We start from the raw sequence: 13,489 nt of genomic DNA on the forward strand, positions 1-13,489 counted from the left end.
TATGGATTAGAATACTTTTCAATCCATGTCTGATTGTGAGATATGCATCCATCTAAAATATATATTTTGAATACTTTTCAAGTTATAGTAGATATATGAAAAATAAAAGAAATAGACGTAAAGAAGAAAGAGAGTGTATACAGAGGAAGAGTCATCTTTGTGCTTGTTTTAATAACGTTGGGAACAATTAAATGGTTTGATTTGTTCTAGATTGATTAACAAAAGAAAAAAAGATTCTAATTTAAAATGAACACATATCACACAATTAGATGTGTGGATAAAAAAAATTTCAACCAATATGAGTGAATGATCCAGACTCCTAGCAGAGTACTCTTTTTTTTTGCTACACAAAATACTGTATGAAATGACCAGTTTATGGGTAAATTTTCACTGAGCACTATCCAAATAGCACATCATCCAGCAGTAATCTTCTATTTGTATTAGTAGACACACAAGATCAAAGCTTAGCTTGTAACATCACAAATTTTTTATATTCTTTTCTCTTTATTTTTACCCAGAAGAATCATGAAAGCCCTTCAGCTAGCAATCCATATCAACCATGTTAATGAGGCCAGAGATTCATTTACCCCGAATTAGAGGTTGTATAGGAATATATAAATCCTTAATTCAACCAAATGCCCTAAAATCTAAAACTTGTATACTGAATAAAAGAAATTGATCTTAATTATCTAAGAGTTTACAAGGTAATTCAATTGCTAGTTGTCTAGCGTTTTATCAAATTAGGAATCACTTCCACAATGAATGATCTGATTGCGAAAAACATCATCTACTGCGCACAAGTCTTTGCTGTGCACAGTAGTGCACATATATATCAAATGATTGGCTGAAAAAACAACATAAATACAAAACTATTAAAGATTCTTAAAATATAAAATTAAGCTTTTAATATAAGCCAATCAATTGGTACAAAAATGCATTGTTGTGCACAGCAGAAATTTTTTTCCGATCTGATTGCTAAAATTGCCCACGCCGAAAAAAAGTATCTGAATTCCTTCTCCTTAATCCTTACTTTAAACCATAATTAATTTAAGAGACAGTACTAAAATGACTAGAGTACAATAAACTACACATTTTAATAATAAAAGGATAACTAAACTGGGGAAAGAATTAACTATAAAAAGAGAAAGAGCACCATCAAGTTTGTAGTAGTATTACTTATTGCTCTACTGCTAAATTCTCACTTTACAGGGCAAATAATGCTGTAAAACGACTTCATAAACTAATTAATGCTGTACTAAATATTAAGATTCCGGCCTCACAACACTTCTACTTGGCAAAGGGACTGAGATGGAATGGCAGCCAGAGCTTGCATCTAATTTGTGTGCTTCCTCTTTATCCCAAGAATGGATGCCCTTTCAAATCTGGGCCCGCCTGTCCGCCATTTCTTGAATGCTGCCATTGAAGATCGGGCTGCTTCATACACTTCAAAAGCCACAACAATGATTTCAATGAAGAATCAATTGTTTAGAGAAAAAGAATATGAATCGAGAATCAAACAGGTTGAAATCTCACAATGGATTTCTTCTTTTGTAAGAAGTGCCAAAAACTTGGGGGCCACTGCAAATGCTGCACTGTGGGCCTTGCTCAAAACCTCCTTATACCTATTGGCAAATGTATAGAAGAGGAATCCCCCAAAGCTTCTGTCACCAGCCCTATCCATCACAAAAGAGTTTGTTCAAAGCCAGTCCCTCAGTTGCACAAGTGCTATCAAGGAAATAATTGAATTGGAAAATTAAGTGAACTATTTTAACTAATCTCAGCTCAACCAGGCCTTATCCCCACTGAGAAGGATCAGCCACTTGAATCCTCTTTAACTATCAATTCTATTCAAGATAGCATATCAAAAAGCAAAAACTTGAAGGAGAATGGTACCTGAACCACTAAAGCATGCCACTAGCCAAAGCACTATCTACTAGCATGCGCACAGTAATTTCAGTCTTCAGGCAAAATGCTCAAAAAATAATGCACGTTCAGAAGATTTTGAGAAGTGAAAACAGAAGTCATGTTTGTGTACAATAAAAAAGTGAAAATAAAACTATATTTCTCATCTACGTTACTTGTGTACTTCACAGAAAGACTCAACACAGTCAATATTCTGAACAGTTACACACTTGTTTGTCCAACCGTTGAACACCCATGCAACCCTTTTATAACATGAGAAAAACAACAGAAAAAAGCCTTCCAAAAGCATGCTAAAGAAAGCAAACTTATTAAATGGAAGTCAATTTCCTTAATCGACCTGAGATACCATAACCAACATTGAGAAAGAGGAAAGTGATGCGTATTTGAAATGTTCTCCCGATTCTCTCTCCTCACATCCTCCCACCCCAAACTCAGTTAGTCTTTCCCTCTTTTCTCTGCCCTCAAGTTCTCTTCAGCTCTTCTCAAACAAATCCCCTTTAATATCCTCTGTGTTCAACTTCAACCTCAACATTCTATTGTTGCAGAAAAGAGTCCCAGATCATCTCTTGAAGTAATAATCTAGTTCTTATTTTCTAACCCTTCTCATGTCCTCCTTATTCTCTGCTTCAGCCTCTGACGAGAACATCTTCTGCCTGTGTTTCTAATCTGTTCTTTCTATTCCTTCAGATGTGATGTCCAAGCTAATATGAATACCTCCTTTTTGTTTCTATTATGGCCCTATTCTGAAATTTAAAAGCTAACAAAATTCACATCTGTCTAACTGGATTGATCATAAAGGCCAAGAAAATTGTCCAATGCCAAATAGAAGCATGCGCTTCGATTGTTCGGAGCATCCAGTTGACCAGCATCTTGGGCTATTTTTCTAATCCATTTGCCATTTAAATGGCATACTGGTTGAATTTGATCTTTTTTTTTTTTTTTTTTTTTTTTTGGTGGGGGGGTGTTATTGGGTGGTTTACCACTAAAAAGAATGAGCAACATATAATCTACATAAGATTGAAAACCAAAATGGAATTCTGGATTTCCTCTATGCATAAGTGACGGTCAATTTCATTCACCCAAAAAAAAAAAAAAAAATGGCACACAAATGCCTTACAATGAATAACAATGATAATGGCACAACTCCAACTACTACCAGAGTGAAAACAGGCACATAAATTTGTGTGAGACAAATATATTCAGTACTTCTTTAACTTAAAAAAAAAATTAAAAATTAAAAATTCTTGAGCATATACGACTTACAGCGGTGCAATCTTGCACCCTAATTCATAGAAGTACGGGCACCTACTCCTGAGATCAACACATGCAGCATCAGCCTGGATTTCCTTCCTTGTTCTGGTGGGAATAAAAAAAATCAGTGATGAGACAATACAAAATCTAGTTCATTTTCTTTCCAGAAAGCATACATCAGTGCTCGAAAAATATGTTCTAAATATCTAAACAAAGCATAGTGCAGCAATGCAAAGGAGTATGACACTATGACCCAACCAATTAATAGGCACCATCCTAAGAGATACTATAGACTAAAATTGATCTAAACAGGGTCATAACAGTAGAGCATTGTCTGTTTGTTTGGTTGGAAGATTAAGATGCAGAGGCAAAAGAAAAAAATTATTCAAATAGTACTAGTTAGAAGGACAGAATCAGGTCATCAAAACCGCTAATCCACAGGTCAGATTAGTACAATGCTAGTAGGAAATTGTATTCTTATTGTCATCCAGCACCAATGCTACTAAAAACTTCTTTTCCATCAAAACTCAATTAGAGGCACTACAAGTCTTACTTTTGATTGAAGCAAGAAAGCACATTCATAGCAACTGCTTGTCTAAGGTGCAACTCATGGGCTAGCCAGAAAGGTAATTCCACCTTTGAACCTTGCTCAACCTGTCTTTTACAGACAAGCAAACCATTAGAACACAATTAGTTTGCACAAGTTCAAGCTTTCCGAAGGACATACGGTGTTTGTTTCTGCACTGGGATCAAGGAGTCCAACTCCATTAGCAGCCACTTGGAAAACAACTGAGGTGATCTGCGAGCAAGTGCACATTAAAGTGGGTAATCAGAATACAGAAAATTCTTAGGGTTCCAGATAACAAAACTAGCATGAAAATGCTTAGGCAATAACCTCCTCTTCCATGATAATGTCATCAATGTCATAATAATGAGTCATTGTCATACAAAATCAGACAATTGCTCTTGCTTGCAAAGTAAACCTATGAAAGCATAACTGAGATATCTATCTTCTCCAAAATAAGGAAACCTATAAAACAAAGAGAACACCAGTTTCTTTCTTGTAGAAGCAGGCGACACCTGCAAAGGATAATTAAGGGTCACATTAGAACTTGTATAGCTGTAAAATTCTCACAAACAGATAAGAAATTATAATTGATGGCTAATATAAATTTTACTCTCATTTTTTTTTTGGGGGGGGGGGGGGGGGTTATAATTTTATTTGTAGAGAGATATTAAATGAGCCCCCAACCTCCCCCCCCCCTCACCCAAAAAAAAAACACAATTGCTACCAAATTTGGAAAGGAACTCTTCAGAAAAACAACTGTCATTGAGGTTACGAAATATATTTCAACCCTGCCTTTCCCTTAAAAAATTATATTTAAACCAGAAAACCCTACCTTAAAAAGACCATTATCATTTATTTTATTCCTAGAGAAAAATCTTAAAATGCTCCACATATGAAGACTCTAAGGTAGCATTTGAGAACTTTAATGCTAGCAGTGCAGTTCTTTGCCAAAAATGTTCATACAGTTTGGCTGTGCTTTTCAATGTTACTATGCTAGAAGACCATTTGATGGTTGATTTTATGCAATGTGATAAATTAGTTCTACAAATGTTTCTAGAACAGTTGCAGAACAAGTTGATGTTTGGTAAAATCTGATCTTGACATAGTGTCACTTTTAGTAAGTATCAAGAGTTTCAAAAATGACATTATCAATCCAAATAATTATAAGTATGACCAATGAAAACCAATATGATTCATCACCGGATAGAATAGATCAGCAAAAAAAATTTATCATGCCAATTGAAATGGGATTCTGTTAGATACTTGACCACAAAGGCAAAGCAGATTTTGTTTTGGATCTTTCAGTATTAGCATTTATCACAGACTATAAAATCTTCTTGGTGGCCCACTTATCCCTAAATCCAACCAAAAATTCACCAACCCCATTGCCAGAAATTGAAAAAAAGATCATGAAATGGCAGAAAAGGGGAAACCAGACCTGAGTTTTTATTTGAAACTCTAAAGCCAAGCTGATTCTCAGATTGGAGCCTTGAAGAGCAACCCAATGAACCAAAGCAAGTCTGAATACTCTGTCAACCTTTCATTTCTTCTTTTTGATTGTTTCTAATTCTTCTTCCTTCCAATCCTCTTCTTTTTGTTTACAGATATTTTGTTAATTAAGTTTAATTCCACAAAGGAGGACTTGATTTCTCTCATGATCTCACCCTTGGCTACAGCAGCCACACAGCATAATATATCAAACACAAATTTCATTCAATAAATTGCAAGCATTCATCACAGGCTAAAAAAGCAAAGCTTCTTGGAAGCCCACTTATCTCTAAACCCAGCTGAACTTACCAATCCCAAAACTAGAAAGTAATAAAAGAATCGTCAAACTCAGCAGAGAAGGGGGATACCGGATCCTATTTTTCTATTTGAAACTCCCTAGTGAAGCAGACTTTCAGCTTGGAACTCTGAAGAATGGGTTGCCTGTAGGTAGCAACCCAAGAAACCAGCCCATATTGAATTCTCTCAACCTTTCATTTGTTCGTATTGATTGTTCCCACCTCTTTTTTCATTCAATAAAATCTGTTTTTCTATGGTAACATGTATGTAACCACTAACATGACTCTAAAGTAAAGTAAAATTTTGAAATCTAGCTCAGCATCCAAGCTCTACAACAATTAAAGCAACAACTAGAAAAACTAAAAATTGAGAGGGGGCTGCATATAAAAAAACAGAGCTAGTCCAGCCATGGAAATGCATCAGTAGTGTAACACGATGTAGGGGCCTCCCTGACTTGGTGAGCATACACAAGCAAAACCAAATAGATATTAGCAATTTCCTATTATGCTTCCTATGATTGAAGGCCCTAGGATATACACCATATTTGGTTCTGCAAAAAGTAGAGTGGGACTCAATTGAGGATTAACGTTAGCTACAGCCAAAAAATTCAACGGCAAAATTCTTCTGCAACATTTCTTGAAAGTTCTCTTTTGAACTCACTGTGAAAGAGAGGTTGGACAGGGTTTTGTCAATATTTGCCAAAGGTTTTTACTTAAAGCAAATTTAACTTAAAAAAGGAAAGCAAAAATAAGGAAATGTAAACTGAACGTTCCTAATCAAATACCTGTTTTATGCATCCCTCACTATTCTAAATATACTCTGGCAAATTATGGACAAATGCCATTATCCAGCAAAAGCATCATGTTCATGATTCCTATTCAAAACATTGTTTCAGTATGCCATTTCAAACATACTGAACTTACAAAAATGCACCTGAATTGGCAAAAGTTTCATCGAAGCAGTGCATTTTTGTTGGGTACAATATACACGACTTAATATAGCCAAAACTGTGCATTTTTGTTAACATTATAGACTTAAAAACAACTTACCGAAAATTTTTCTAGGCATGCTTTTATCACATTCAATCATAGAACAAATAATTAAACATGACGAGTTATTGCAATGTTGACTCTAAACTACAATGGAGTACCAACATATATAATGGATTTCAGCTAAGAAATACAACATCTCTATACCATCTAACAAACATGGCAGAGCTATAAAATCACAAATCATATCATTTTTATCCCCACCAAAGGAATCACAAATTTAACTTATCTGGATACAGCAGATGTGGAAAATATTTTTCAAACTCACATTAATATTACCATTGAACTACTAGAGAGCAGAAAAACTGAAATATAATTGATCTTCAAAACCAAACTGGAGGATCATTCATTTTCTGAACACTAGCAACCAATGCAACCGTCTTAGAAGGCAGAAAAGCTGACCATAGTTTGAGAACCAGTTTCAAAGTCCAACTCACTCCAACCAAGAAACCAAATTGGATGATGTCTCGCTGCATTGGTCCATTATATTTTTGTAGAAATCTAAGCAAGTTTGGGTGCTAAATGCAATTACAGTAGACTCTGAGATCTACGGAGCAAAGACAAAACAGAGAATTGGTTTCTAATGGCAGACCACTCATTCAATAAACATCAGCAAGGAAGAGGAATGTCTTAGTGGAACAACAGCTGAATAGAACAGATAATTGGTCTTCAAAATGGAAGATCCCTCATAAGACCAACATTAGCAAGCAAGGCAACAGTCTGTCAGGTATAAAAAGGAGCAAAGTAATAACACAAGACATTGCATGGTTAAATATTATTAAACACATTCCCTTCCTCAAGTTACCTCCACATCTTGATTCTCAAACTAATGCTAGCAGCTAAATAGTTCAGTATCAATCCTCCTCTTCACACCCCTGCCCCCTCTTGCTCCATCCTCTTCAACCCCCCCCCCTCCAAAAAAAAGAAAAAGAATTAGGATACTGTTGGATGCACAGAATTCTGAAGCCCAAGACTATGGGAGAGTGCACAATAGTGGTTGTATTACTTATGAATATCAGCAAGGATGACCACACAACACTTCCATACAAATTAGTAGGATCAAATGCATGTGTCCCCTTGCAATCTTATCATGAATTTTGAATTCAGAAGTAGGGGAGTGTAAACAGTGATGGCTGCTGCTCATTATGACTTTCTTCACCTCCTAAAAATTTAAGTTCTTTTTTGGCCAAAAAAAAATTTAAGTTCTTAGATCTGAATCTGAATCAAATAGTTCCCAAGTCCAAACATATGAAGTCAAGTGAGATATTCTATACTTCCAACATTACAATCCAAAGCAATAGTTTCCTTTCAAATAGCAACCAAAAACAACCACCACTTAACAAAGAGTGAGGAAGGACAAAACACAGTAAGGAAAGTTCAGTGAACTCAGAGTGCAGAAGACAAAACCACAAGAATTCTGTTTCTAACCCACATTTGAGCAACATTCCATGACCATATAAATATTTTAGAGATGGATTGGACGCATCCCCCAACCAAGACAAGAAGAAGAACAAAGCAAACAGATCTCAGTCCTCTTGCCACCTTATCTCATACGAAGTAGGGTCTTTGATCCTCAATGTAGTTCTGACTTGACTTTCAGGAATAAAACTTGTTACTGAAGAAAAGAGAAGTTCGCCAACTATTTCTGTTTGACATATCATACAAACGTACCTTTCTGCCAGGAACAAAATTAATTTTTGAAAACCAACATCAGTATCCCTGGTTGAAAATCACTAATTCACTGGGTTAATATGAGATGTATGAATATCATCATATAAATAGAGGAAAACCCCTTCAAAAATGCACCGACGAGTTTCATAAAATCACGAACAAAGAAATACCAAGATGACAAAACTCTGGTATACATCAGATGAGAAGCTACGAATCATTCAGAACGTGCGTTCAAGGCTGAAAAAAACATCATCAACCGAAGACACAAAAAGGTCCAAACTAAATCTCTTTTTCCAATTTTCACATCCAGAAGTCCAAACCCAAAGAAGAACCCAATCTCCAAGATGAGACGTCATGACATATGAAGCAAAGGAACAAGAAGGAAATGGAAAACCCACCTCGTTTTAGATCGAGAGCGACAGAGAGGAACACAAAACCCAGTCTCTCTCAATCGAGAGAAAAACAAGGTGCAAGGCGAGCAGTTTCTTTTGTTTTGGGAGGAAGAGTTTGACAAAAGTGGGAGAATTTCAAAGCGGGAAAGGGTTTTGCGTTTTTGGGGTTAAAACTTAAAACAGCATTTTGGGCGACGGTTCAGTTTGACTGGTGTAAACCTTGGGCCTTCATTGATTGGCCCATTTCCATTTTTAACAAAATCATTCACATGTTACCACCTCTTTTTTCACTCCTTTCCTCCACCCTTTTTTTTCCGTTTTCAATTTCCTAGTTATCAACATTCTGTTAGACAAGATACCACGAAGGAGGGCTTGGTCTCTGTTGATCTCACAAACCAATCCTTGGCTTCAGCAGCAACACAACACGGTATATCAAACTCAAATTTCATTCAATAAAACCTGTGTTTTTATGGTAACATGTATGTAGCCACTAACACTGACTCTAAAAGTAAAGTAAAATTTTGAATCTAGCTTAGCATCCATGCACTACAACAATTGAAGCAACAACTAGAAAAACTAAAAATTGAGAGGGGCTGCATATAGAAAAACAGAGCCAGTCCAGCCATGGAAATGCATCAGTAGTGTAACACGATGTAGGGACCTCCCTCACTTGGTGAGCATACACAAACAAAACCAAATAGATATTACCAATTTCCTATAATGCTTCCTATGACTAAAGTCCGTAGGATATACACCATATTTAGTTCTGCAAAAAGTAGAAGAGTAGGACTCAATCGAGGAATAATGTTAGCTACAGCCGAAAAATTCTCGGCAAAATTCTTCCGCAACATTTCTTGAAAGTTCTCTTTTGAACTCATTATGAGAGAGAGAGAGAGGTTGGACAGGGTTTTGTCAATATCTTCCTAAGGTTTTTACTTAAAGCAAATTTAACTGAAAAAAGCAAAGCAAAAAAAAGGAAATGTAAACTGAACGTTCTGATCAAATACCAGTTTTATGCATCCCTCACTATTCTAAATATGTTAGCCACACAATCAGGATAACTTAAAAAACTACTCTTATGAGCCCAATACAATTAATATCATTAGTCACACTTTCCAACTCAAATCAGTGCAAGTCACTTAATTAATATACAATGGTAATCAAAATCAGAATCAACCATTCAAACCAATGTACATTGGGATACTTGTCTTTATTTCTTCTCCAAAGAGAATCCCTCCAAAATTCAAAAGTTCAAAAAGCCAAGCAAATTCTAATTGGGAAGTTCTCTTAAATAAACAGTTTGACAACTGCTACATACATTTAGTATAATGTAAGGAAACTCAGAGAGAAAATGCAATGAGGCCACCATCATTAGAAATGTTTCTTTCTTTATTTGAAGATGATAGACAGAGAGAGAGGGAAGAACCGAAGAGTGTGTTCAGTTGCAACTGTGGTTGAGATCCTGATCAGACAGAGAGAAAGAGTGGGGGAAGAACTTCACCATGATCCACAGAGAGGGAAGAAGCTGAGAGTGTTATCCCGAGCGAGAAAGAGCAAGAAGAAGAAGAAGTCAGAGTGAAGATTACCTTCTTAGTTTGAAATGTAAAAATTATTCTAACTGGGAAAAATATTATTTTTATTGGAGAAACAAATTTCACTTTGCATCAAGATATTTGCGTTCCCTTTGCAACCAAACGAATTCTAACTGGTAATTCTTAAAAGGCTAAACAACATTGGGGGAAGGGGGTTACTTATGAAGGAGGGAATGAGCTTCCATTTCAGGTGCAAGGACGAATATCATTTAATTGAGACATGGATTCGGGTAGGGATGACTTACAAGATGAGTGATGAGTGGAAAGTCCAACAACAAACACCGGCAATAATCAGCAAGTGCACGGACTCCTATTACATTTTGAATGCCAGTAATGAGTGACAAAGTGTGAAAAACGAAGGTTATGCAAACGAAAATTTGTGTAGGATGCAGCAATAAGAAATGCTATAGTAGCGACAGTGTCGTGAAGAAAAAAAAACAAGCAAGATCACCACAATTATTAATCTTGTAAAGGAAAAGATGAGCGAGAAATGGATGAAAACAGATTAGACAGCAGCGTTACCTGAGGTCTGGATTTTCACCGTGGCTATGGTGATTTGCACGAACACTTTTCCTTCTCTTTGAGCTTGCAACACCTAAAATCAGGCGAAATAGTAGGGTTTCAGACACGCAGCAAAGGACGATCAAGAGCGAGACCGAGATCGAGAGAGAGAGAGAGAGAGAGGACCGATCTGAAATCTGAATCACAAACGAGTCTTGGCTGATAGGTATTAACGGCGCCAAACCCTTTCAAAATAATATTCGTTTTGGCGCCCTCATCATCGTCTGGGCCTGGTAGTTGAAGGCCCAACCCAACCTCGCATGGCAGCTCAATGGTGGGCTCCCTCCAACCTTGGGCCTCCATTGATTGGTGGCCCATTTCCATTTTTACACAAAATAACAAAACAATTCATTTCGTTGATTGATTGATTCCACCAATCAAATCAATGCTTCCTACCTGGAAGAACTTGCAAATTAACGTATAGACTGGTCTTTAAAGTCACCAAAGATGAGTTCGATTGCATCGCCAGTCAAAATTTTTCAAACTTCCAAAGTCTTTGAATGATGTATCCATCCTTATTAAAGGAACCCAAGTAAATAGATGATTTCCCACAATTTCATCCACCAAAAAAACAGCCCAGTTAATTGACACGAAGAAGAAGCAGAACCCAGAACCCAGAACCCAGAACCCAGAACCCAGAATTTCTATGGCTATATTGAGAGAATTCATCGCCTTATCACTTGTTTCAACGCTACTAATTGGCTCTGTCTGCTCTCAATTCGTTGTAGAGAAGAACAGCACCACTGTTCTCTCCCCTGACCATCTCCATGGTTCGTATGATGCCGCAATTGGGATCTTTGCAAATACAAACCAGACGGGGACTGTAACAGGCTCTCTTGTTTACCCCAACAAAGCCTCCAACTCCAAGGGTTGCAAGTCCTTCGATGGTGCAAAAACCATCAGCTCTCCATCTTCTCGTCCTACCATTCTTCTTCTTGATCGTGAAGGTAATAATACCTAGCTAGATTAATTACATTTCAAATTTATCATGGGTTTTTCTAAAATAATCCAACATGTACATATATGCTTCACTTTTGTTTCATTTCTTAATTATGTACATTAGTTGTGTGATTATTTTTATTAATAGATTCTGAATTTTGTTAATTAATTTCTCCATACATTTTTATCTTGTACGTACGTACGTGTAGATTGTTACTTTACTACGAAGGTATGGAATGGACAAAAGGCAGGAGCTGCAGCGGTTTTGGTGGCGGATGATGTAGATGAACCATTAACAAGTGTGAAAAGTAGCAGTGGGGGTGAAACAACATCTAATTACAAAGATAAGATCAGAATCCCTTCCGCTTTCATCAGTAGGTCACTGGGTGACAACTTAAAGAAAGCTTTGCAGAAAGGTGAAGAGATTGTGATGAAGGTAGCATGGACAAAGTCAGCACCAAGCACTCAAGTCTAGAAATGATCATCGGCAATCAATTACTCAACTAGGAGCTAGGGTTGTGTTATGGCAACTGTTATTAATTACAAGTCATTATATATATATATATGTACGCTTTTCTTGTTTTCCCCTTTTTGTATTTGGCATCTCCCTTTGATGACATTTTGGCTTTGAGGAGAGTTTATTGATGGGCATAAGCAAAGTGATGATCAAGAAATTGTGAGAGTACGTATCTTTGCTCTCAAAGCTAGCTTGACTGCAACATTGTGCTGCGAACGTTTAACAAAAAGTGTGAAAACACAGTTTTCGATCTCAACCGTTCGCTGCAAGTGTTGCGCATTAATGGTGAAATTTTTTTTTTCTCTGGTGGATATAGGCAGGGTTTTGTCGAACCATGTTAAATCATTCTTGTGTATTTTGCTTGTGGTTCTTCTGTATTTGTGGTTGTGCATCCGTTATCCTAACACCCATGTCATTTATTTGGTTCTTGTGTATTTTGCTTGTGATTTTTCCCTATTTGTGGTTGGCATTCGTTATCCCAATTTGTGCCAATTTGTGCCACATGTATAGAACCATGGTACCAAATGTCGGCGACATATCGCCGACACACGGCGATATGTCGTGGGAGCGATACGACACCCCCGCGACACCGACATCGCGAGAGTCGGTCGATAAATCGCCGACTTCTCGCGATAAGGCAAGTGGGCGTTTCGCAAATTTCGGTTCATTTTTTTAATTTCTCTCTCTTCTCTCTCTTCTCCGAGCTTCTCTCTCTCATTTTTCGCACTTTTCACTATATTTTCGTCCGATCTTCGACATCTCGGGTACATCTTGCTTCCTTGTTGCGGATATCCGTTGTTTCGTCGTGTGTGGTTTGCCGTCGGGTTTTTTCGCAACGGTAACCATTCTTATCCAAGTAAATTTTCACAAAATGCATGCTATATGATGTTGGATGATTTTGAAATTAATATATGTTGAATACCATGTCGATCTCGATTTCCGGAGTCGGAATATTTTTCCGAAAGTATTTAATTTTTTTATTTTTGTGGGTAAAAAATGATATTTTGATTATCTTGTATGATTACTTTTTAAGTGTCGGTGGTTGTATGATGATGAAACATTGTGGACTCCGTGAGCCGATCTTGGACTCCGGGTCGAAATATTTTTTGACCGAAAATAAGTTATTTTATTTTTCAAAAATATCCCGATATTAATAAAAATATCAATAATTATGAAAAATGCAAAAAATAGGGGAAAATGGGGGAAATGTTTTGAAAATTATGGAATAATTATATAAGTAT

General features: G+C 36.7%; 2 protein-coding genes across 2 annotated transcripts; one reads left to right on the forward strand and one right to left on the reverse strand.

The window, feature by feature from the left end:
- Positions 1-992: 992 nt before the first annotated feature.
- On the reverse strand, positions 993-10,937 carry LOC149006103 (DNA replication complex GINS protein PSF3-like). The gene is made up of 8 exons (XM_089169625.1): positions 10,754-10,937; positions 10,477-10,541; positions 4,070-4,254; positions 3,902-3,973; positions 3,728-3,828; positions 3,187-3,279; positions 1,534-1,673; positions 993-1,443 (listed from the first exon to the last, which is right to left on the reverse strand). The coding sequence occupies exons 3-8, from the start codon at positions 4,118-4,120 to the stop codon at positions 1,334-1,336; spliced, it is 567 nt and encodes a 188-aa protein (XP_089025751.1). The 5' UTR covers positions 4,121-4,254; positions 10,477-10,541; positions 10,754-10,937; the 3' UTR covers positions 993-1,333.
- A 352-nt stretch (positions 10,938-11,289) lies between these two features.
- On the forward strand, positions 11,290-12,685 carry LOC149006104 (vacuolar-sorting receptor 6-like). Its single transcript, XM_089169541.1, has 2 exons — positions 11,290-11,739; positions 11,941-12,685. The coding sequence occupies exons 1-2, from the start codon at positions 11,439-11,441 to the stop codon at positions 12,204-12,206; spliced, it is 567 nt and encodes a 188-aa protein (XP_089025667.1). The 5' UTR covers positions 11,290-11,438; the 3' UTR covers positions 12,207-12,685.
- Positions 12,686-13,489: the final 804 nt, after the last annotated feature.

Source organism: Hakea prostrata, chromosome 9 (genome assembly GCF_041222555.1).
Source record: "Hakea prostrata isolate BN-2017 chromosome 9, UWA_Hpros_2, whole genome shotgun sequence".
NCBI classification, from domain to species: Eukaryota; Viridiplantae; Streptophyta; class Magnoliopsida; order Proteales; family Proteaceae; genus Hakea; species Hakea prostrata.

Coding starts and splice junctions, on each gene's coding strand:
- LOC149006103 (XM_089169625.1), bottom strand. CDS start 4,120: ATGACAATGACTCATTATTATGACATTGATGACATTATCATGGAAGAG. Junction 3,974..4,069: donor ACATTATCATGGAAGAGGAG/GTTATTGCCTAA, acceptor ACTTGCTCGCAG/ATCACCTCAGTTGTTTTCCA. Junction 3,280..3,727: donor CTTTCTTGCTTCAATCAAAA/GTAAGACTTGTA, acceptor TATTCCCACCAG/AACAAGGAAGGAAATCCAGG.
- LOC149006104 (XM_089169541.1), top strand. CDS start 11,439: ATGGCTATATTGAGAGAATTCATCGCCTTATCACTTGTTTCAACGCTA. Junction 11,740..11,940: donor TCTTCTTCTTGATCGTGAAG/GTAATAATACCT, acceptor ACGTACGTGTAG/ATTGTTACTTTACTACGAAG.